The 27,491-nt window shown below is 32.4% G+C and overlaps 1 protein-coding gene across 1 annotated transcript; it reads left to right on the forward strand.

Moving 5' to 3' along the window:
* Positions 1-5,432: 5,432 nt before the first annotated feature.
* LOC107957498 (patellin-3) lies at positions 5,433-8,480 on the forward strand. The gene is made up of 4 exons (XM_016893015.2): positions 5,433-7,261; positions 7,373-7,497; positions 7,600-7,750; positions 7,916-8,480. The coding sequence occupies exons 1-4, from the start codon at positions 6,005-6,007 to the stop codon at positions 8,168-8,170; spliced, it is 1,788 nt and encodes a 595-aa protein (XP_016748504.2). The 5' UTR covers positions 5,433-6,004; the 3' UTR covers positions 8,171-8,480.
* Positions 8,481-27,491: the final 19,011 nt, after the last annotated feature.

The following is a 27,491-nucleotide window of genomic DNA, read 5'->3' on the forward strand; positions in this document are numbered from 1 at the left end:
GGCATGTTTAACACCTTGGTAATGTGTATTTAAGGTATGTTTAATGGTATTTGTGGATGACTATTTGGTAACAAATTTGGTATGTTTATTGCTAGTTAGATGGTTTGAATGAATAAATTGAATTGGTTGATAAATGTTGTTTATATGTGGTTCCAATGAAGGCATATTGGTTAGGTACTTAGGCTGGGATGTTTTGGTATGTTTTAGGTTTAATTATAAGTGTTCTGAAAGCATGTTTATGGCTGATTTGGTTTGGCTTGGTACCTAAGGAATTAGTGTTGTTTTACCTTCTTTTGGAAGCTAATTTAGGTGCACATGACTTAAGACATGGGTTGTCACACGAGCATGTGCCACACACAGTCATACCAAATGACCGTATGTCATTTTGATTTTAAGTGTAGGATTGTTCACATGGTCTTAGAGAGTTACACGGTCTGGCGACACGGTCATGTGACCTTATTTCGAATACACACACGGTCTGGCATACGGTTTACGACATGAATGTGTGACAGGCGAGCACACGGCTGAGACACGACCATGTGACTCATATTTTGAATTATACATGGTTTGACCACACGACCATGTTTCTGAGCCACACGGTCTGGGTTCTGTCATATGGCCTGGCCACACGGCCATGTGACCCCTATTTCCAAAATTTTCAAGTTTTTCCATATTTTTGTTTTGGTTCAAATTAGTTCCTGATTATTCCCAAACTAATTTCAGGGCCCCGTAAGCTCGTTTTAAGGCTCGTAAATGTGATTATGCTATGAATGATGTAGATTCGAATGTTTTCATTTAAATTAATAAATGAATGATTTAATGATGTAAATTGTTTTGATATGTGTCATAATGCTACGTAACCTTAATTCAGCGACGGAAATGGGTTAGAGGTGTTACACATTTCAAGCACAATACCTAATCATCATATAAGAAACTAAGTATATATGTCTAAACTATTCAACAAGATCACCAACAATAAGATCATTATCAACACTTTACTTATATGTATATATATACATATGATATTTAATATGTCAAATTCATCCAAAGATATAACATAGCATAAACATAAGACTCCCTAAGTACATGTCATTAAGCTAAACAAAACTTCACCAACATTATTAAGTTTGAGATCTTCACTAGATGCTGAAGTCGATGTACAAGATCACGTACTAAATCTAGCCTATTCACGGAAACAACTGAACATTGAGTAATCCATACAGAGACATCACTATAAGCAATATCAATATGAAAATATTTTAAAAGAACTTTTAAGGTTTTATTAAAACATAACATTATACCAAATGTACTATTTATAACGTATTAACATACCATACTCCAAATTTCATACCAATCTTTCAAAGTGAATAATTTATTCCCGACTCTCATCGATACATTTGAGGGCCCAGTGCCTCATCGGATAACCACAGTAAATCAATTATGCCTAGTGCTCATCGATTTAATTTGACATCCAGTGCCTTATCGGATAAACTGAAGCATTACTTGCACATTTACTAAGTAACGAATTCTCCATAAAATTTTAATTATGTCCGAACAACTAAAATTCCTAACTCAATTCAACAAGTCATCTCATAACATAACATTTTTCAATCTAATACAATTTAGTTCTTCATCGAGAGAATCAACATTTCACAACAACTTGATTCCATCAATTATTTTCAACTTACTTTTACCTTTGATCATGCTAAGCAATGAAAGTATATAGAAATTTAAATGAATTAATTTATGAAGTTACAAACCACAAACTCCAGTTCAACTAATTTCATTATATACGTTTAAACTATGTAATATCATTATAGACATATTAATTTCATAATCAATATGGTACCCAAATTATACCAATTCAATTTTTACTAACCTAACCTATATTATATAACATTCACCCTTTTATAATCCATTCAATTCCATAGTATTTACTTCATACCATTAATCAATTTCTACCTAGTCAGTATCTATTTCACATATAGATATTTTATATTTTTCAATTTAATCATTTTGATGCCAAAGATATTATATAATAACAATTAAACTATAAAATAAAACAATATAATACAAATATATCATCAATTAATAAATTAAGTCTCATATGAACTTACCTAACCAAACGTACAACAAATACAACACTAAAGACTATTTCGTAATTTTTTCCTCTTTCTACGGTTAAGCTCTGATTTGCTCAATCCTTGATTAATATGATAATTAACTTCAATTTATCAATTTAAATATATTACAACACTCAAATACATGCATATGGCCTATTAATTTCATTTTCAATTTTTCCTAAACTTTTACATTTTATTCAAGTTAGTCCCTAAAACTAAAACTAGCACAACTTTCACATTTGAGCTCCAATTTTTAAACCCAATTCAAATTCATCCATATACACCCTCTATTATCAATAATTACAAAAATTTCATGCCAATTTCAAATTATTTAGACTTTAATCCTTATACTTATAATTTAACAAATTTCACTTTACAAAATTGTCCATAATCAAATTTAAGCTTATAACCAAACTATTTAACAGCAAAAACATAAAAAAAATTAATTAAAACATTTAAAACTTTAACATTTTTACGATTTAGTACTCGAGTTAGATAGATTAAGCTGCAACGATCTCTAAAACATAAAATTTACGAAAAGCCAGCTTTGAATTAATTACCATGCAAGGAGAAGAAGATGGTTGAATGTTTCCTTAGTTCAAACCTGGTGAATTCAGTTGGTAGAAGAAAAATGAAAAAAGATGATGAGTATTTGTTTTTCTTTTATGTTTTTATCTTTTATTATTATTAATTAGTTATTATATTTAACATATTTCCACTTAAAACAACATCAACTATAATATAATATGGCACAATTTCCATTTAAATCCCTTCAATAATACTATTTGACTCATTTAGTTAATAAAAATTAATAACGATTAACTTTTATGATTTTTATGGTTTAGTCCTTGTACTTCAATTAGCCATCCAATTGCTAAAATATCCAGACCAAAATTTAATTCACCTATAAAATAGCTCCATAAATATTTAATTAAAACATTTATAAGCTCAGTTTACGGAAACGAGGTCTCGATACCTCATTTTCCAAAACCAATGACTTTTGAACCAATACACTTATACGTTGACTAACTTTTTAAATAACCAAAATTAATAGACCAGAATTCAATATAATATTTTAATGACCACATAAATATTGATAAATAATATTTACGGACTCGACCATCAAAGAACAAGGTTTCAAAACCACTATTTCCTACACCACTGAAAATCAAGTATTTACATGATAATCTCCATTTCCTTAGCCAACATGTTTAATAGTGAATAAAAATTACTGTAATAAGAATAATTGGAGGTCCAATGCTTAGATATTGATATAAGTTTGGGCGAATGGAAGTCATTATATGCGAGGGTAACCATTTGGTGGTGGGCATTTGATGTGTAAGGGTGACCCTCTAGTGGCAAGCATTTTGTGTGCATACCTTTTGGTGGCAAGCACTTAGTGTGGAGGGTGCCCTCTTTGGTGGGCGAGGTTGGCCTTCTTAGTGGGCAAAATGACCTATTGATGGGTAAAGTGGCCTTGGTAGACGAGTATGACCCCTTTTAATGGGTGAGAATGACCCCAAGCTCCTCAGTTGGCAAAGTAGCCCCTTCGACGGGCAGGGTGGTCTTTTAGTGGCATTGGAATAGCCTCATGGTAGATACAAGAGTGACCCATTGGTGGGTGCACTAGTGGCCCCTTATAGTGCATCGAAAGCCTTTTAAGGAGTGGTGAATGCCACTTGGTAGGAAGGGTTCGAAACCCAAAAATTAAGAAAGCTTAAGAAGCTCAAAAAAAAAAGAGACATAATAATATAAAGAACCCAAATAATAAAATGAGATATATGAACCATCAAAAATAATGTAAGAGAGACACTCTAAATAAAAATAAGAGAGATGGAACTCGAAGGACTAATGGAATAACATTGAGGGGTTAAGCCTTAGATTTTTGCTCTTTTTCCACAAACATAACTAATTATTGATGGAAGGTTTGGTGATGAAGGTTGCAAACAGTTCACACCATAGTGGGTCCAAGAGCCACTAGTAATGTTTATAAAGATTGGATATATTGAGTTGAGATAGGGGCAAAGTATTGGTATATGAAAAGAGAGCACTTTAAGGCATTTTGGTGATGAGAAAAGCTTATATAGAGAATGATGAGCTTGATGTGGATCCTCTTGGAATGATACAATCCTCTACTACATAAGATGATTATGTAGGTATAGAGGGCTTCATTAGGATGTGATGAAGGGCACTTCCTAATAAGATTTTTTTTTGGGACTTAGGGTGGTAATGAAGTTAGGTATAACAATAGTCCCTCCTTTAGTCAAGGTGAAGGTTATAAAGTCACCTTTCTCGCGATAATGCTTGTTGATGTGTGTCTCCTATTTATGGCTACACGAATACATTATTGTTGTAAACTTATAGGTGAATTTGGCGAAGTAGATATAAAGAGGCAAATAGCCTTGGAGGTAAGCCTAAAAGAAAAGATTTAATGTGAGTAATAGTTAATACCTTATTATTGTAGACTTGGAGGTAAATTTACTTTGAGCTTAGATTTGCACAAAAGTACTGATATATGGAAAGAGCCCTTGAAGGCCTTTTGGCAATGGAAAGAGCTTATATAAAAGAGGAGAAACTTTACATAGGTCCTTTGGAAGAATGTACTACTCTTTAAAGTTGTTATAAAAGTTTGGAACAATTTATTAAAATGTGTTAGAGGGATCTCCAAGAGTTGTAGTGGAGCAAGATATATCAATATTAATTCATTTATGTATTCACATAACAATTTGTATTATTTTTAATTATATTTTATAATATTAGGTTATATCAAATGTGGGTGAAAGAAAAATAAAGTTTACATAAAAATATATATATTTATAAAACTTTATTCATTAAATGAATCATAGGTGATGTAGTAAAAGATTTTTATGTAAGTCTCTATCAATTTGGGTTTGATCATGTTCACTCAATTTATTTTTAGTAAGAGTTTTTAGTTGTTTATCTAAAGATTTTACATAAAAATATTGAAAACAAAAATATCATTATAATAATATTTACTATCATTTAAAATAAAGTTTTTATTAAAAAAATATAAATCTTTTAGATCTTTTGATTAACTCGTGAAATCATCTCAATAATTTTTTATGATAATATAAATATTATTTTAGATGATTGTGAATATATTTTATCAAATCACAATCACATTTAAAATATTTTACGTTGATGTGTGTTTTTAAAGTAATATTCATGTGTTTTTAATATATTAATACTTTATATTATATAAAATTTGAAGTATTTATATTATATTTATAATATTGTTAAACATCATCAATAAATATTGAGTGTCATAATAAGATATACTGTACTTAAAAAAACCATAAATTCATACTTTAAAAACAAAATTAAGGTAAATAATTTGATCATAAAGAAAAAAAAAACTTTACGGAGCATCTTGTTCCATACATAAGTTTGACACTCTCATTTGAAGAGAAGATAGGAAGGTGTGGGAAACAAACGGCCGCAAGATAGAAGCGGTGCTTCTTTCTTTGTTTGACACTAACGCACCAATTCATAAATGATAACCTTTTCATTTTTATTCTGATTTCTATATTTCAAACATTTTATATGTATAAAATTAAATATTATAATATTCAAAAATTAAGTGAGTATTATCAGACAAAAACTTTAATCGGAACAAATCTTGATGTCCTGTGTTGATGTTTTTTTTTTTTTTTTTGTTTAATCAAATTAAATCATGATATTTTTATTGTCCACTGAGATCATGTCTTGTCTTAATGTTAGAATAGACATTGGAGCATAGGATTCCGTTTCCAAATATTACCGTTCCAGATATTTCCCTTGCCCTTATGACCCTTCTCTCTGCTTCACTTCACTCTCCTTAACTTTCTCATACAATACAACTAACAGACAAACCAACAAACATGGCCGATGAAACTCCAGCCCAGAATCCCCCTATGGCAGCAGCGCAGCCGCCTCCATCTTCTGCCACGGTGTCCGACTCCGACTCACCTGCTGTTTTAGAAAAACAAGACCCTTCCCCGACGTCTCATGTACCAGCTGTGTCTGTTTCTGTTACCGAATCTGTTTCTACGACTATAGCTGAAAAAGAAGAGCAGGCTCCGCCACCAGAACCGGCGGCATTGGAACCTGATTCATCGGATAAAGGGCCAGGGAAAGAGGAGCTGCCTCCGACGCCACCGCCGCAAGCAGTGGAGCTAGAATCTGAGCCACCTGCTGTAACCGAGGCACCAAAGGAAGAAAACCCACCAGCTCCAGCAGCAGAAACTGTAGTGATATCGGAATCCGAGTCGCAGCTACCGCCTGCTCCAGCGCAGCAGGAGGTGGTTACGGAGTCGGAGTCACTGGCGGCGATGATGGAGAAAGAAGAGACGGGGGCACCAGCAGAGCCTACCGCGGCGGGTACTACTACAACAACAACAACAACAACTAGTGCTCAAGAAGAGGTGGCTGCTGCTGTTGAAGAGAAAAAGGTTCCTCAAAATCTGGGTTCTTTCAAAGAGGAAAGCAACAAGGAAGCTGATCTATCCGATTCCGAAAGGAAAGCTTTGGAAGAACTGAAGCAGCTTGTTAGAGAAGCAATAGACTCTAACCTTTTCAATTCAGAATCCAAAACTGAAGAAAACCCAGAAAAGGAAAAGAAACAAGAATCAAAAGAGGTATCCATTTGGGGTATTCCTCTCTTAAAAGATGAAAGGAGCGATGTTATCCTTTTGAAGTTCTTAAGGGCAAGGGATTTCAAAGCCAAAGATGCCTTCGTAATGATCAAAAACACGATCAGGTGGAGGAAGGAGTTTGGGATCGATGAGCTTTTGGATGAAGATCTTGGTGATGATATGGAGAAAGTTGTGTTCATGCATGGACAAGATAAGGAAGGCCATCCCGTTTGTTACAACGTTTATGGCGAGTTCCAGAATAAAGAATTGTACCAGAAAGCGTTTTCGGATGAGGAAAAGCGAATGAAGTTCCTGCGATGGCGAATTCAGCTCTTGGAGAAGAGTATAAGGAAGCTTGATTTCAGTCCTGGTGGTGTTTCCACCATTTTCCAGGTTAGTGATCTCAAAAACTCGCCTGGACCTGGGAAAAAGGAGCTTAGATTGGCAACAAAACAGGCTCTTCAGGTTCTTCAAGATAATTATCCAGAGTTTGTTGCAAAACAGGTGTGTTCTATGTGTATCCATATTTAACTATCCTATATATATAGTGTGAAAATTTGATTGTTTATTAGATTCTCTGGGAGATGCATTGATTTGGGTTTCATGTTCTGTCAGGTGTTTATTAATGTTCCTTGGTGGTATCTGGCATTCTATACAATGATTAGTCCATTTATGACCCAAAGAACTAAGAGCAAGTTTGTCATTGCACTGCCATCTAAATCTGCTGAAACACTTTTCAAGTGAGTGAATGTTTTTGATGAATTCGAGTTATCAAAGTGCATATTCCGAGTACTTATAGTCCTTAGTGATTAATATCCTAAACTATACGATGTGTAAAACAGATACATACCACCTGAGCAAGTGCCAATTCAATATGGTGGTTTGAGTGTGGATTATTGTGATTGCAATCCAGAATTCAGTGATGCTGATCCTGCCACTGAGATGACTGTGAAACCAGGGACAAAGCAAACTGTCGAAATAACAATCTTTGAGGTGCAAATTTCATTGCTTCTTCATGCTATTTCTTCATGATACATGCTGGTCCATGTCCTCCTTTTCTTATTTACTTTTTTTAACTGAACATATTTGGCTAGTAAGCTTTTCAGTTTTGTGCCAATCATGAATGTAAAGTCTAATGGGAAAAACTTTTCATTGCAGAAATGTATTCTTGTTTGGGAAATCAGGGTAGTTGGATGGGAGGTGAGCTATGGAGCTGAATTTGTGCCTGATGCGAAAGATAGCTACGCGGTTATTATTCAAAAACCGACCAAGATGACTGCAAAAGATGAACCAGTTGTGTCTCAAAGCTTTAAAGTTGGTGAACTGGGTAAAGTATTGCTAACTGTTGACAACCCAACTTCAAAAAAGAAGAAGCTTCTCTACAGGTTTAAGGTTAAACCCTTCTGCGACTGAGGGTATTACTCGTACTATGATTTAATTTATTCTTGTCTAAATTTTGGGCAAATCACTTGTTCATTTTTCTTTGTTTTTGCATCTTTGTGAGGAGCATGGTTGACAGCAAGTTGCTCATGGTTTTGAAATTTGTTCTTGGCATGTTGGGTTACCCTGGTGTTGTGCATTGTACATTTCTGTGGTGTATCATGTCTATATTGTGGAACCTTTTACACTGTTATAGATTTGTAAGAACACGAGGGATTGTTTGGTTTATGTAATCTATTTTTCAGATTCCATAATTTCAATTTGATATTAATTTTTGGACCTATAATCATTTGAAATACTTTTTAAGTTGAGAATATTGATATGTTGCCTTCTTATTTGGTGTCTGGTCTTTGGTATTAGCTTAGTCTCCTTGTTTCTAACTCTTCAAGTTTCATCTTTGACCATCCAGCTCAATCATGGTTTCTAACTTTTTTATGAAAACCATAACATGCTGGACTTTTATAGGACATGCACTCATTGGGTATGGCGTATGAATATGTTCAATTTGTAAAAGTTTTTAAAACTTCATAGTTTGTGTCATATACAAATATTTTCATAAAAATGAAAAAGTTCAGGTAACATAGCTTTGAGTACACCCATAATTCTCCAAATTTCTGACTTTTCTTACCTTTTAAGTTGTGTTATTATTGTTGTTGACTTGGATACGTAGAGTTGCCATAGATGAGTAATCATTCCCCATTTCCCCAAGAAAACTTGTAATGTGATCCCATCTACTGCCCAGGCTTATATTGGTTTGGTTTAGGTTTAGGTAGGGATTTTCCACTCTTCAATTTCATATAAATATCAGTTTACATTTTTTAACGGTGATGTGAATTTTGGAATTGTATACCAAGTTTTAATATTAATACAAAAGCAAAACTAATGATAGAAAAATCAGGTTCTATTTTATTGCTAGTTTTTATACATATTTTACTCTTTTTTTCCCCAATAATTGCAATCAAGTAAAAGCAAAAGGTAAGAGATAATTATATTTGCATATATAATCTTTTAAAATAATTATTAATTCCATATTCAAGAACACTTTCTTTTTTCTTTCCTTCTTTTTAACTTTTTCCCCCAAAAGTAAAATTAAATAGAAAGGGCATCGATAAAAGAAATTATGCATATGCTTTAGTTAAGTGAAACACGAACCTTGTATTAAAAGTTAGATTACATTTTATCTCATTTATTAAAAAAATAAGTAAAATAATATTTATATATTGGATCAACGGGTAAAATGATTTTTTAATTAAAAATTTTATTCATTTTTACTGTTAAAAAATGTATATTTATATGTCAGCATGAGATATACCTAGCACATTACTTATTATTATTTGATTATTTTATTAACCACGTCTGTTTTTAATCTATAAAAGAACGAAAAATTCAACTAAAAAGATTAATTTATCCTTTAATCTAATTTGCATGAATTAATTTATCCATTTTTATATAGAATACGGGGTTGTAAAGTAAATTCACCTCAACAAGCTCAAAAATTATTGAAGCCACAGCTTAGCTTTACCTGACCATGAATGGTCAACATTATATTGTTTAGGAGTTGTAAAAATATGAAGCACCAAACAAATATTTAGAGGGTGGAGAAAGTAGAAAAGTGGTGGAAAATAAAATGTGGGATAAGGTTCAATGTGCTTTTCTTCATTCTTTTCGGTTTGGTAATGATTGAGATTCCTCTTATCAATGGTATGTTTTTTTAATTTAGGTACATGCATTTCCAAAAGCCTTTGTTCAAACTGCAGATTACCTTTTCATAATTCATATCAACCAAATAAATATTGGTTAAAGCATGTAGGTAGTGGTAGTGCTATTGTCAAAAACCCCATATTTTATACCACTAATAATTTAATATTTTAGTACATAAATTTTACTTGTTTGTATCCATAACAAACGTATACACACCCAATTTTATAATATATGAGTTAAACTATACTTTTAGCGTATTAATCAAAGATGCCTTGCATATTTTAATCACTGAAAACAAATAAATTAATCTTGAGATATATGTACCAAGGTGACAATTACGTCAAGAATTTCGGTGCCACTATTATAGATAGGTTCCTTTTTTTCTTTTTTGCACTAAGTATAATCAACCTTATATATTTTAACCAAACTTATTTTAAAGTTAGAAAACGTTAACTATGCTTTCCACAACATTTATCGTGTTATGAATAAGGATAAAGTCAAAAATTTTATTTAGGGGTTAAAAAGATAAAAATTTTAAAATTTTGAAGGGTTGAAGGTAAAAATTGTATTCTAAAAGAACTTAAATTGTATACTTTAATTTGTAAGAGAGACCAAAATTAAAATTTTTTCTATTCAATGAGAGTGAGGGAAAACTGGTAGAAACTGATTAAATTGTCCAAACATGGTTCGTTTATAACACATTTGTTCTTTGCTCGTTTATAACACATTTGTTCTTTGCTGACAAGCTTGGTTCTTATATTGTTTGATGTGTGTCTCTTTCGAGGACCGCAAAGGATTAGTTAATTCTTATGGATTGCTTTACAGGATAAGCTTTTGACAAACATGGAGAAGTTCAAAAGGGAAATGTCCAATGACCCTTCTTTTGATGTTTGGGGATTCGCATAAGAGACTATGATTCATGTACTTAGAGATTGTTATGTGGGTCGATCTTGTTAGTACAAATCTCCGATGAGAAAAATCTTGAACACACGAACGGAACTTGAACAGAAGAATAAATAGGACAAGGATCTAAGACGTGTCTCAAACCACTATCTTTAAGGTTATATTCGCCCCCACCTATCTTCGGTGTGCAAACGAGTTTCAAGCAAATTAACCTCGAGGATACAATTAAGACAATGGCTATTTGTGTTTTGCATTGACGAGAATAGCCCACTACACACTGAGCAATGTATGACAAGGAACTCAATTTCTATAAAGGATTTCTGCTGTAATACTTTATAGAATAATCTAATAATATTAGAAAATGAAGGAATGAAATAAAGAATATTAGAATTTGTTGGTATGATTTCCAAATTAATCTCATTCCTATTTATAAGAATTGTCATGTCTCTTCATAGAGACATCTTTCATCAATAGGTGTCTTTCTGAATAATAATGTCTTTAAAATAAACACATAATAACTAATCAAACAAAATTATTTAAATAGTTATAATTTTTTTTCAAAAAATCAGACAATATAATCTTTTGATTAATTACACCCATTCATTTATAGTTATTAGAACACTATAAATATTTGAAAATGTTTCAATAATCTCCCCCCATTTTCAAAATATTTTAGATTTTGATATTCTTGGAAATCAATTTGCATAAATGAAGGTATCTTGCAATTGAACCTTCACTTAGTGAAAAGATGTTAAATTTAATCGAAATTTCATGGTAGACTAAGCTTTGAACCAACTATTTCATTTGATTAACCGAACACATCTCACACAATGATTTCAACATCGATCAATGCATAGTATCTAGGGACACTATTATGGCCATATGTTTGTGTCCTCTTTTCATGAGTGCTGTCAGAACCAAGCCCTTGAGCTATTAGATGCCGCCACACTTCCACTCACATAGGTAGATCCCATCAAGAGTGTTCCCGTAATTATAACACTCTAACATATTTATGTTATGGGTCCATTAAGAGTACATTACTCATCCTTCCCTTATCATTACGGGTACCTAGCACTTTAATCTTAGGATGGATTTATTTATGGTGCTAACAGTCACATACTAATGATGTACTTTGTCTCATTGAACTTAAGACTTGATGTTATGTCAAGCATTGAGTCGAGTTTCCATCATGGGTGGCTCTAATTAATGGGCTTGAGTCCCATCCCTTTTCAAGTCCTTTTTATTGCATCTCTAGCAAGATTTTTTGTCAAAGGATCCGCCAAATTTTCGCTTGACCTCACATAATTAATAGTGATCACTCTATCAGAAATTAATTGTCGGACATAACTATGTCTTAATCTAATGTGTCGAGTGTAACACCTTACACCCGTACCCTATGCCGGGAAGAAATACGAGGCGTTACTTAACTTGAACACATACATTCACACGATTCCGGGTCACCATAATTAGGTCAAATTTAAAATTTTTCCGATCTTTATCAAAACTCCATAATAAAGGCCTACGAGGCTTTAAACATTCATTTAAAACCATTCGGGAATGTTTCGAATCCTCCCACGAACTCTGAAAAATATTACTAAATACAATGGCACAAGCTCGTATGGGAGGGGCAACACGTCCGTGTGACCATTTCAACATGGTCGTGTTGTTGGCCCGTGTGATCCACACGGCCTAAGCACCTAGGGACATGCCCGTGTCCTCCACCCGTGTGGAATTAATTCTAGAGTCACACCTACAGGGGTTTTCACATGGCTTGGCACACGCCCGTGTGTCATGGCCGTGGTGTCTGGCCCGTGTCCCTCACACGGCCATGACACGACCGTGTCCTAAGCCGTTTGTAAAAACTTGGACATTCTGTTTCTGACATCAGCAATCCTTAAGGGCTACACGGCCAAGGCACACGACCGTGTGTTAAGCCGTGCCCTTCACACGACTGAAACACACGACCGTGTCTTTGCCCGTGTGTTTACTACCATACATACTAACTTGCATATTTTACGTGCAGGGGACACACGGCCAGATAGCACGTCCATGGGGCTAGCCGTGTTTCACACACAACCTAGATACACGCTCGTGTGCCTATCCGTGTGGATAAAATAAGGCTATTTACCAAGCCTCTTTGCCGCCCTTACTTACATAACCTGCATAAGATCACTCTATACTAATACAAGGGCACATCATATGGCCAAAACAACCACAATAGACAACATTTCAATTGTGCAAATTTACTCGTCCATAAAAAGTAACATCTTCTACGCAATATCAAAATGAATATTGACCATTATTCATGTCCTTATACAAAATGAAAGGATTTAACCTAAGCCACACATTTGGCTAATTTCTCAAGGACACAAAACAATAAAGTCTAAGCCATATACATTACATACTAAAAAACAAGAAGTCTAACTATACCGAGTGCTTCAAATGATAGTGTGATCGTAGCCTCTGACGTCCGTTGAATCCTCGAGCTATTTAAGCGTCACTATAAGAAAATAGGAAAGGAGAGGGAGTCAGCATAAAGCTTAGTAAGAAGCATACAAATACATAACAATAACTTTATCATTTAATAACATGCTCTTAATACAAAAGTAAGCGTAAGCATAACTTACTGATCACTATCCAATACCTATCATATAGTATATATTGAACTCTCATCTTATATATATATAACAAATAGGTACTTGTATCACTCACAACACGGTTATACTTTTCTCATGATCTTAAACCATAACTCTCGCCATTCAACCATTCGAAACACTACTGGATATTCATTAAGCCTCAAACATGAGGTAGGATGCCGATGCCATGTCCTAGACATGGTCTTAAACTGGCTCATCTCGTAGCCGATGCATGTCCAAGACACGTCTTACACTAGCTTACATCTCGAGGCCAATGCATGTCCCAGATATGCCTTACACTAGCTCTCGTCTCAATGCTGATGCCATGTCCCAGACATGTCTTACACTAGGTCACAATAACTCGTATGTCATGGCATGAATATCTGATTTATTTCTTATGGTTCAACCGGGAATTTTACTATCTCAATCGTCATCATACATTCTCATTTCCACAATCAAGCAATTCATGCTAAATCAATTCAACACATAATGACAATGTAGTTGTGTTATTTGCATACAACTTACCTCGGGTTACAAAATATGTCGACTAGTCGGTCTAATCAATTTGCTTAACCTTCCCCCGGTCTAAGTTTAGATTTTGAATTTCTTGATCTATAATAACGAAATTCATACATTTAATCATTTTATTGATCTAGGCATTCAATAAATCTATAATTAGGCAAAATAACCATTTTGTCCCTAGACTTTTGTAAAATGACCATTTTACCCCTAGGTCTGAAAATTGATTTTTATCGAATTTCCTTATCATCAAAGCCTAACCTACCAATTATCTCTCTTATGACAACTTCAAATTTCCAATATTTCACAATATTACTATCAATTTTACAAACTTTACAAAATGGTCCTATTAGAGTTTTCATAAGAAATCCCTTCACAAAAATTGTTTATTTCACAACTAAAACTCATATTCTTCCATAAAATTTCAGAAAACAACCTATTTTCTCTTATGTCAAAACCCTATACTTTCAACCATTTTACAAAATAGTCCACTCATTTGAAAGCTCATGCTTCAAGGGGTCAAAAAATGCAAAAATCATCAACAAAAAGTATGTGAATCACTTACTTGCAAGAGGAATAGGTTGCTGAGATTTTTGAAGCTCAAAACCCCTAAAAATGGCTGAAAAAATTGGTGGAGAAGAAATGGGGAAATAGGATGATATCATATTTCTTTTATTGGTCAAAATAAGTCACCAACTTCACCTAATATTTGACTATTTTGATTTTCCTTATCTCATGACCGGCCATCACCTATTTACTGGCTTAATTTCACTTTAAAGACCCAAAATTTGTGATACATGGCAAATTTGATACCCTTATCTATCAATTTAAGACTTTTGTACTTTATGCGATTTAGTCCTTTGTCACAATTGGGCTCACAAACGTCAAAATTAATTCACCAAATTTTTCATGCACTAATATAAACATGCTATGACTCCAAAATAACAATAAAATAATTTTTCTTACTTCAAATTTGTGGTCTCAAAACCACTATTCCGACTAGCCCCAAAATCGAGCTGTTACATCTAGACTTTCCATTTTATACTTGGCTATATGCCTTTGCTAGAGTAGCCTCACTATCACAACGGATAGAAATAGGTGAAATTGGTTTAGGCCATAAAGGTACATCATAAAGCAAATTTTTTAACCATTCTGTTTCTTTAGATGTAGCGGCTAATGCAATAAATTCTGCTGCCACGGTGGAATCAGTAATACATATTTGTTTCTTGGAACTCCAAGAAATGACTCATCCATCAAGAATGAAAATTCATCCACTAGTAAATGCATGATCTTCCAAACTTGTAATCCAACTAGCATCCAAATACCCTTCTAAAACTAGAGGATATCCATTATAACACAATCCATAGTTAATAGTTTTCTTTAAGTACCTAAGTACTTGATTCAAAGCTTGCCAATGCAAACTACTTGGATTACTTGTGTACCTACTCAATTTCCTAATAGCATATGCAATATCTGGTCTTGTACAAGTTATTATGTACATAAGACAACCAATTAGACTTGCATATTTCAATTGATTAATTTTCCTTAGATATTAATTTTATTTGAGGATCCATGGGTATAGATGTTGGTATACAATTGAAAAGATCAAAATTTTTAAACACCTTTTCAATGTAATGTGATTGTGATAAAGCTATAGTGCTTTCATCTCGGGTTATTTTAATCCCAAGAATAACATCTGCTACACCCATATCCTTCATAGCAAAGTTGTTTGACAAAAATTTCTTTGTGTTTTCTATTTGTTCCAAATCCGTGTAAAAAATGAGCATGTCATCTACATATAAGCAAATTATGACACCTTTTCCATTTTCAAATTTGCTATATATACACTTATCGGATTCATTTATTTTATAATCATTAGCTACAACAACATTGTCAAACTTTTGGTGCCATTGTGTTGGTGCTTGTTTAAGTCCATATAAAGATTTAACAAGCTTACAAACCTTATGCTCTTGTCCTGGAACAACAAATCCGACAAATCCTTTCGGTTGTTCCATGTACACTTCCTCTTCCAATTCACCATTTAAAAATGAAGTTTTAACATCCATTTGGTGAACAACCAAATTATATATAGAGGTAAGTGATATTAAGAGTCTAATTGTAGCAATTCTTGCTACTGGAACATAGGTATTAAAGTAATCAATACCTTGTTTTTGTGTAAAACCTTTGGCTACCAACCTTGCTTTAAACTTATCAATGGTTCCATCGATCTTCATTTTCTTTTTGAAGATCCATTTACAACCTATTGTTTTGGAACCCGGTGGAAGATCAACTAAGATACAAGTTTGATTTCCCATTATTGAATCCATCTCATCATTTATTGCTTCTTTCCAAAAAAAAAAGAATCTTGAGATTTCATTGTTTCTTCAAATGTAATAGGATCAAATTTTGTATTATAACAATAAGGTATCTTATTGTATATACTTTCACATTTTCCTTCTCCAAGAAACATAATGAAATCTGGTCCAAAATCTTTGACATTTTTAATCCTCTTACTTCTTCTTAATTCTTGACAAGATTCATCATTATTATCAATTTGTTCCAATGGAATTTCATTCTCATTTGAAGAATGAATCAATTGTTGTGGCTATAATTGTCTTGATATAGAATTAAATCTATTTTCATCAAAAATAGCATCTCTTGATTCAATAACAATATTAATTGAAATTGAATCATTTGGTTCAATTACCGTTAACCTATATGCCTTGCTATTATGTGCATATCCTATAAATATGCATTCAATTCCTCTTTCACCTAACTTTTTACGTTTAGGTGTTGGAACTTTGACAATAGCTCTACAGCCCCAAACCTTCAAGTAATTAAGGTTTGGTTTCCTTTTCTTCCATTGTTCATAGGGGTTATTTTAGTTTTCTTATTAGGAACTCTATTCAATATATGACAAGCTGTTAGAACAGCTTCTCCCTAAAAACCTTGTCCAAGACCTAAATATGATAACATTGAATTTACCATTTCAGTCAAGAGTCTATTTTTCCTTTCAGCTACACCATTTTGTTGTGGTAAGGGGCTGAAACTTGATGGATAATCCCAGTGGATTCAAAATAACTTGAATTATAGTATTCTCCATCTCTATCCGATCTTAAGCACTTGATAAATGATTCACACTGAAGTTCAACTTTAGATTTATAAACTTTAAATTTATCAAGCGCTTCATCTTTTGAATGCAATAAATATACATAACAATATCTACAATAATCATCAATAAAAGTAACAAAATATTTCTTTCCACCTAATGTAGGAGTATTATGCATGTCACATAAATCACTATGTATCAAATAAAGCAATTTTATTTTTCTTTTAACCTTAGGGAAAGGGTTTCTTGTAATTTTAGTCAACAAACATGTATTGCATTTTTCAATATTATTATTAAAAACAGGAATTAAATCTAACTTATACATGTCATTCAATTTCCTATAATTCAAATGACCTAATCTATAATGCCATAAACAAAAAGATTCAACCATATAAGCAGAAATAGTATTTTTATTCTTATTAATAATATTCAGTTTGAACATACTTTCATACATATACCTTTTTCCTACAAAAATTCCTCCCTTAGACAAAATAAACTTATCTGCCTCAAAAACAAGTTTGAAACCAAACTTATTTAACAGACTTCCAGACACTAAATTCTTTCTAACTTCTGGTACATAATATATATCATTTAAGGTTAAAACCTTTCTAGAAGTGAATTGTAGTTCAACAGACCCTTTGCCTTTGATTGCTATTGTGGAAGAATTTCCCATGTACAAGACATTGTCATTTTCACATTGTGTGAACTTTGTAAACATGCTTTTTGTCTTTGCACACATGTTTGGTTGCTCCGGTATCAATCCACCATGAATTATCATCTTGTGCAATATTAATTTCAGATATCATTGCAACAAACATTTCTTTATTATCAGCCTAAGAAAATGTTATCAGCCTTAGAAAATGATTTCTTCTTTAAAAATCAACATTCATTCTTGAAATGTTCCGGCTTACCACAATGATAGCATGAGCCCTTTTGTTTCTTTTTAAACTTAGGTGCTCTATCGGTCTGTTTGAACTTTCTCTTGAATGGTTTAGTAGTCTGTACTTCCTCCGTAACATGCACTTTGACATTTTTAGAATTTAGATTCTGATCTTGCTTTCGATATTCTTCTTCAATACGAAGATGATTTTCCAAAGCCTCAAGAGATATTTCCTCTTTCTTATGTTTTAGACTTCTTTTAAAGTCTTTCCAAGATGGAGGAAGTTTGTCTATTATGGAGGATACAACAATCATTTCATCCATTTTCATATCATATTGCTTGAATTGATTCCGCATCTTTTCAATATCACGGAATTGTTCCATAACAGAATGACCATCAACCATTTGATAATTATTGAAATGACTGACAAGAAATTTCTTACTTGTAACATCTTCGGTCATGTATTGTAACATCCCAAAATAGGGCCTAGTCAAAATAGTAGTTTCGAGAAAACAAATCCATCGTTGAAATATTTGTTTTATGATTATTATGAGGTCTAGAATATGAAAATATGCATGTGCTAAAGTTTCATGAAGAAATTCTAGTAAGGTGTCTAATTGGAAAATAATGACCAAATTGAACAAATTGCAAAATTTAGATTCTAGAAGAAATTTGTATGAAATTGCTTTATATTATTAATTAGAAGGTATTAAAGAGCAATTTTCCCAACTTCTAAGTTTTTGGACAAAAATGGGCATGTATGGATAAAATTTTAAAGAAATGGCTTATGGACATTTTGGTCATTTGGCTAGTTAATGAAATAAAATTGGAAAATAAGCCAAAAATTAGCCCATTCTCTCCATGTTGCTACCAAAAATTGGGGTTCTCCATAGCTAGGGTTTTCAAGCTTTCCAAGCTCAATAGTAAGTGCTCTCTAGCCCCGTTTTTAATATTCTTCGTATTTTTGAAATCCCGATAGCTTACTCTCTCCATTTCTACCCATATTTTGAGTTAGATTTCATGTATGTAAAGTGACCCATGTGTGACATGTTTATTCTTTGATGATTTATGGAGGAATATAAAAGTTGGATGTATGTTAAACATCTTTTCCTAAGTGATTTTCATGAAAAATCCCTAAAAGGACCTTTTTGCAAAAGGTACAAAATATGTAGTAGAAATGTGAAATAATGAAAATATGAGCTTCCATAAGAGGGAAAAACTTTTGGCTAGGCTTGGGTAATGTAGAAATTTCATGCATTTCATCATACGAGCCTAGGGACTAAATCGTAAATAATGTAAAAGGTTAGGGGCAAAACGATCGTTTTGTCCGGGGTTAAATTTAGACTCGAAAAGAATGATGTGAGGTATTAATGATTCATTTTTATTTTTATTTTTATAGACCCCGAGGAACAAATTCTGGAGGTCGATCGAGGAAAACGAAAAGTTTTAGAATAACCGAAACAAGTACCAGGTAAGTTCGAATAACTTTAAGTAAACTATTAATATGCCTAATTGCATGTGTTGTGAATGTATGATAATTGGTTATAATGATGGCATAAAAATCCATGAAATGTGTTAATAATAATGATATGATAATAAATGTCCCAGTTGAAGTCAAAAGGGAAATTCGATGGATAAACCATGGCTTACATGACTTGAGATCTTGTATGTGTTGCAGAAAAGTATTTAGCCCGAACAGGTAATCCGTTGATCTCAAATATAGAAAGGATCTAGCCTGAACGGGTGTTCCTTGAGCGATCAAGCCTCTCGAAGAATATATGTGCATTGTGGATTTAGCCCGAACGGGTAATCCGATTTGGGTCTAAATTTAGCCTGGACTGGTAATTCAGATCCGAGCTCATTAAGGGTGTTTGTCGCTATAAGGGATTTAGCTTAGACTGGTAATCCCGACATCACCCTACGAGTTTACATTGCGGGAGATTTAGCATGGACTGGTAATCTCGCCATAAGATGTGAGGTTCGCGGGAGCACGTACTTGAGATGATTGCTCTTTTGACTCGACGGTAAATGGATAATCCATCGAGATTTTCGAGAAACTCAACGGGATTAACATGGGATAGAAAAATGAAAATGTTAGATGATGAGCTCATCTAATACAAATTACATGGTGTATTGTTATGGGACTAACTTGTTGATTGAGTGCATGTGATAGGGGAACTATTTCATGCTTGTTGGTTTTATTGCCTAATATGGAGGCATGCTAATCAATCGGTAAGTTTACTTTCCAGTTATTCGGGCTTACTAATCATGTAAATGGTTACCCCTCTCTTTTCCCTGTCTTACAGAGCTCGTGGACTCTCAAAGATTGGGAGACGGTTGGCGAATCAACACACCATCATCTTGTCTAGCTTTGGTATATAGATACTCTTATTTTGTTCAATGGCATGTAGAAGGCTTTTGCTATTTTGTTATATGTGTCATTTGATTAGCCAATATGAAGGCTTATAAAAGTATACATATTCACTTGTATATGGCCATGAGAATTGGTTCATTTTGGTATAGGTTATGACCTACCAAATTGTGCATGTTATGTTCCAATGTTCTTGCGATGATTAAATATGGTGTGTTACAATTAGTCATATATATTATGACCAAATCACACGAGGTGGTTAGGCGACAATTTGGCAATGAGTTAAGATAACTAGCCAAGCTTAATTGAGTTACAAGTCATAGAAATCCTTAATATAAAGGGGATAACCTAGCATGTATGAAAACCGATGAGATGAGGTTTACATGCAATGAGGTATATTAAGGTCATTTAAGAGTATAATTAGACCATGTTGAGTGTTATCGAAAACTATAAGTGGATATGAATATTAGAGGGTGACCAAAGGCTTGGAAAATAGCCCAACAAGGTCCACACGAGTAGACACACAGGCGTATGTCTAGGCCGTATATGACACACGGATAACCCCATGGGCGTGTAGCCCGTCCGTGTGTCCCTTACACCTAAATTTTTTAAGTCAGAATGCATGGTAGGAAACAAACGGGTAGAGACACGACCGTGTGTCTCAACTGTGTGGAGGGCACAGCCTAGCACACGGGCGTGTGTCTTGGCTGTGTGCCCCTAAATGCATGTTGACGTCATATACAGAATGTCCAAGTTCTTGGACACGGGCGTGTCTAAGCCGTGTGAGGGACACAAGCCAGGGACATGGGCGTGTGCTCGGCTGTGTGAAAACCCCTGTAGGTTCAAAATGAGAAATAAATTCAATAAATTCCACACGGGTAGGGGACACGGGCGTGTCCCAAAGCACACGGGCGTGTGCATTGCCTCCACACGGGCATGTAAGGCTTAACCTAGAAAATTTTCTAGGAACTTTCTCAAGTTCTCGGTTTAATTCTGGACCGTTCTCAATGTATGTTTAGAGCCTTGTAGGCCCATAATAGGGACACTAAGATGTTGTTTGATTGGTTTTAATTTGGAACGAAATTTTATAACCCATATTTTTCGAAAATGTCTGAGCATGTGTCTGGTAGTGCCTCGTGCCTGACCCCAGTCTCGAAAATGGGTAAGGGGTGTTACATGTATCTTGTCTCCAATTTGTCCCATAATTCTTTAGCAGTGACCTCATTTTGATAGGTGTCGAACAAACCATCTGATAAACCATTCAATATGTGGCCCATGCACATGTTATCAGCATTGTCCCATTTTTGTCTTTCTCGGGTTGCAGTAACAGGTTCATTTTCAGTTTCTTCAAGTCTTGGAGTATCCAAAACATAAGCAATCTTCAAAGTTGATAATAAGAAGTGCATCTTTTTCTGCCATCGTAAAAAATTGCCACCATCAAATTGATCAAGTTTGACAAAATTGGAAGCCAACTCCCTTAGTGTTTCACTTTCATGTGTTGTGGTAGTCATCATGAAGTATAATATTAAAATTGTTAGTACAAATCTCCGGTGAGGAAAATCTTGAGCACACGAACGGAACTCGAACAGAAGAAGAAATAGGACAAGGCTCCAAGGCGTGTATCAAGCCACTATCTTTAAGGTTATATTCGCCCCCACCTATCTTCGGTATACAAACGAGTTTCAAATAAATTAACCTCGAAGATACAATGAAGCCAATGGCTATTTGCATTTTGCACTGACGAGAATAGCCCACTACACACTAAGCAATGTATGACAAGGAACTCAATTTCTATAAATGATTTCTGCAATAATACTTTATAGAATAATCTAATAATACTAGAACATAAAGGAATGAAAGAAAGAATATTAGAATTTGTTGGTATGATTTCTGTAGTAATACTTTATAGAATAATCTATTTTCATGTCTCTTCATAAAGACATCTTTCATCAATAGGTGTCTTTCTGAATAATAATGTCTTTAAAATAAACACATAATAACTATTCAAATAAAATTATTTAAATAGTTATAATTCTTTTTCAAAAAATCAAACAATATAATCTTTTGATTAATTACACTCATTCATTTATAGTTATTAGAACACTATAAATATTTGAAAATGTTCCAACAGATCTTTGTGACGCAAGTCAAGGGATCAGGCGGGTTTCTTTTCCAAACCTCGTAACCTTTGGTTATTTGATAAAAAAAATCCTGAGACAGATAGGATGGATTGCACTAGTGGGGGAGTTGGAGCTAGGACGATGGGGTCACAAAGGGCATATGTGCTAGAGGGGCCATTAGTGATGAATTTGGAAACTGTCTAGTTGGATTTTTGTAAAAATGTCGGCATCTGCAGTGTCAACCAGGGTGAGCTATAGGCGATATATAATGGCTTCTTGATTGCAGGGGACAAGGGTTATAAGAAGGTGGTGGTTGAATGTGACAAATGAAGGAGTTGTTCAAATGCTGAACGATGGCATGGAGAAGAAAGTTAACTGGCCCTTGTAAGAAGTGTTCTTGAGCTGCCAAGAGGGCATGGGATATTTGGTTTAAACATGTCGAGCTGGAGGCAAATTTCATAGCTGATCGCATGGCAACCATTGCAGCAACTAGCTAGAGATGCAATTGGAATAATCTATGGACGCTACTACTTGGGATAATTTGAGGTATAGTCGTAAGGGCTCTGCCTTCTTTTGTAACTAAAACAAAAAAACAAAAAAGAGTATAAATTATGGTTGCCATTCTTGCCCAACTCTTGACTTCTCCCTAAACTTGTCTGTCATTCTATTGTGATTGGACGATTAAAAAAGTGTTGTGTTAGTTTCTTTATATATATACATATATCACTAAAAAGGCTAGATTCAACTTTCAATTCTCTTGACCTTCCTAAGATAATGTTACTCCATCTTTTACCATTCATTTGTTGCATAAATATATCTATAATTATTTGTGTCGATGATAGCTTGACATTTTGGGAGCAATGCAAACAAAACCGTTGATGCGGGTCTCCACAATGAATTATGATATTGAAGTCATCATGATTACTTGTGCTTAATTAGGTCTAATTCAAGCCAACACGCACCCTACATTGATGGTAAAGAATGGGTTTGTTGAGCATTCAATTTTTAGGTGAATTTGGTTGGGTGGGGAGGCACTATATTTCTTTCTTTTGCAATTGAAGTGAGCTTCTCAACATCTTTCATTTAAAACTTCTCCTTTATTTCTCTTTTATCACATCACAATCTATTATCTCCCAATAATATTTAGATTATAGATTGATCTTTGCAGTGTTTAAGATAAAATCTCTAGAATTAATAATTTTTTTTATATTACTTCAACCAACACTTATATTCTAGATTTTATATTTTAAATTTTAAGATTACTATTTTTAAATTTGGTATCATAATTAAATTTCTTATTTTTATATTTTTTATTAGGTTAAGTATTTGTGAAAAAATTGATAAAAATCTTATTTTTATATAGATTTTGATTTATGTATCTATACTATTATTTAAGCCCCTCAAGTTGGTGTCATGAGTTAATAATACACCAACTCAATTAGAAAAATTACAAAAATATTTTTTTGTATTTAAAATAAGTTATATTATTCAAGGGTGCTTTAAATTTTTTTTTTAAAGAGATTTTAGCCCACGCCAATTACATTGATAAAACCTTAAGTTCACCATTGAACCAAAATTTTATTTTATTAATAATATTATTGATTGAGATAGTATCATAAATTAACTCGACAACCAACCTAGGATTGATGAAAATACCATGATAAATAATTGTATTCATTTAGTATTATTAATATGATGAATTCATATGTTTAAATTTCATAAAAAAGATATTAACATTGTACATATTTCATTTGTTATTGTTAATTTATTTCAAATCATATATTTTATTATTTATTGTATGTTATTTTAAAATAAAAATCGATATTCTAAATAAATGGCGTGTAATAGAATTTGTAATATTATTAAAGTTTAGAAACTAATTCCGAATATTATAATTAACCTTGTTTAATTTATTTCAAAAGTAGAAAAAGAAAAAAAAGTTGGCTTTTGTAGCCTAGAGGGACCTGCCTGGTTTTGTGTTACAATAATTTTCTTCGCACTGATAATCATTTTTTTTAATGTGAAAAATTAAATGCAAAGTCTCAAGTGCTTTTCTTTTTCCATCCTTTATTGCGTGACTGAGATCCTCTGCTGGAATTTGCTAATTTATCGAAAGTTTAATTATGACTTTGTTTTTATTTTTAAATATTTAAATTTTAATTTCTTTAATTTTTATTTAGTTTCTCTATTATTTTAATTTAATGATCGTAATTTAAATAATAATAGCATTAAAAATATTATGGTAAATTAGATTGTGTTATTTTTAAAATTAAAAGTGGAATAAGCAAATAAAAACGTTTTTAAAATTGCTTTAAAGAAAGCTGATTTTTTTTTATTTGCTTTAGACATAGATTCTAAGTGGTATCTTAAAAATATTACATAAATTGATTTAACAAAATTAAAAGTAGAGAGATGATATAAATAGTAAAAGCATAATTAGCTTTGTCAAAAATACATTGAATCCAGTGCAAGTATAAATGAAATTTTTTCAATAAGATTGATGAGGTTTTGTTGTTTAAGATATTAAATTTGGGAATGAAGCAATATTTGAGAAATAATTTCAAAAAGACTTAGACTTTTGTCAACAACCCAAATTAAATTAAACAAAACGTTGTTCACATATAAAAAAAATGGAATAATATTTTATGTATTTACAGTGCATAAAATGCTGTGTATTAGTATTAGCCCATGTGATAGTGAGGTGTACAAAGGAAGTTTAGATATGTTGTTTATCATGACACCCACCTCTCATGCTTAAATCATTCATGTTGAAAGGAAAAGCAAGATGAAGTAAGGTTATGGCACATTGCATTCCAAATTTATAGGATTTCTGTTCCATTAAGTCTAAACCTTAGAAATATTAAATATTAAGGGAAAAAAAACTAATTGAAATGAAGAATTTTTTATTTGTAATCCTAAATAATCTAGTTTTCAACTTTTGTGATTTAAAAATATTTTACAATTATCTCAAATCCCTTTTTCCCTCATCAACTACAATATTCATGCGACATTGGGGTGAAAGATTTTGTCATGTATTTCACTTGTAGCCAATCAAGTTTAGAAATGTTTGATCTATTTTATCAAACACACAACTTCATACATAATGAAACAATAGATGCCTTCTGCATTCTTATTTTCTACCTTTTCAAACTTTATGAATAATCATTTTCCATCTTACTACATAAAATTCAACCTTTTCATATTAGAATAATGATGGGAGAGAAAATAAGAAATATGTGTATATTAGTTTAAAATTATATATTTTTAAATGTTTTATTTTCTTTCCTTCTATTTTTCAACTCTACCAAGCAACAAATGAAAAGAATTCTTTCTATTTTTTCCATCTCTCCTACTAAATACACCTATGAAAAAAAAATTATGTTTTATATCAGTCTAACTTTCCACCATTCAATATTTCATTTTTCCAATTTTCTTTCTAATCTTCCAAACAAAGCCTTTATACTTGCTTGATATAAGAAACTAATTACCTACAAAAAAAAAATGTATGTGTTGTTTCTATTAGCAATGACTAGTCTCCGAACAACATACAAAACTACCTTATTGGAATGTTTATGTCTTTTAATATCTATTTTATTAATTTTAAAAAAAGTACTTTAAACATTTGTTTAAAAAAATAAATCCTATGAACTCCATTATATTTATTTTTAAAAAATTTACTAACTTATAAAATCTTTATATTATAGGGTTTAATTAAATTAATTCTTCTATTATTAAATGTTTTAATTTAATCTCTATAATATTAACAATATAAAATATATTCAAATTATAAAAAATTTAACATTTATTGTTAAAAATGACATGAATTTTTTTATTTGCAGTTTAATTTTAAGCAAAAAAATTTCATTTGTAGAACCATAAAAGGATTTTAAAGTATTTACTTCGTTAACAGTAAATAACATTTTTTTAGGATTAATCCACAAATTAGTACTTAAATTTTACATTTTTTCTCATCTTGATACCTAAACCTTTTTTTTTCAAGTTGGTACCTCTATTAGTCCAACTATTAAATTTATTTTAAAAAGGGCTTAACTCACAAATTAGTACCTAAGTCATATCATTTTTCCAAGTTGGTACCTAAACTTTTTTTGTTACAAGTGGTACTTAAATTATTATTTTATTACCCATTTTACTCCAAAATATTATATCCATTAAAAAAATTCCAGCCAATAATAAACCATCATGTCATATAAACATAAAAAAATATTTTTTTAATTCTTTATTTTCTTTTACATTATTTTCTCTCTTTATTTTTCTTACTTTTTCCTTCTTTTTTTTCTTGTTTTCTTCCTTTATAATGTCTAGCAATACCAACAATGCTCGAAATTTGCCCTTCAAAAATCAAGACACTGACAATTAAATCTATTTTCGAACTTCATCGCTTGCTTGCTCGACCTAACAAGATCGAAAGTTATTTCATCAAACAAAATCAATGTTTTCAGAATAGGATCGGTTGGACCCGAAACTATTCTAGGTACTGGTCTAGAGATAAGGGTTAAACCGACAATCCATGAATCGATACAGACCAATTGAACTAGACTTAAATACTCATTTAGCCCTTGAATTTGACACTTTCTCTCAACTTGGTACTTATGCATTTTTTTATCCCAACTTGGTACCTAGATTATTTTTTCCGTCCACCATTCTAGTACTTTTGTAGCACCGTTAAGTCTGGACACATGTCACTCTACAACTATAACACGTGTCACTAATGATGTCATCGTCTAATAAATCTTTAAAAAATCCAAAAAATATATAAATTAAAAATATGATTTCTAAGATTAAATTTTTACAATTATTCTAAATCAATGTTTTTCACGACTTCATCTAGGTTGATTGATTGATTTTCCATTTTTCTTTCAATTTCTTCAACTTTTTTTCACAATTTTTTTCTTTACTGATTTTCAAAAAATCAAATCTCAAAACAAAATTTTTAAGAAAGACATTTTAAATAAAAAATTTAAAACCTTGTTTTTAATCTTCGGTGCTTTCAAAATCTCCTTCACAATCTCTCATTCAAACTAATTTTTAAAAGAT

This window comes from Gossypium hirsutum, chromosome A05 (assembly GCF_007990345.1).
Source record: "Gossypium hirsutum isolate 1008001.06 chromosome A05, Gossypium_hirsutum_v2.1, whole genome shotgun sequence".
Lineage (NCBI taxonomy): Eukaryota > Viridiplantae > Streptophyta > Magnoliopsida > Malvales > Malvaceae > Gossypium > Gossypium hirsutum.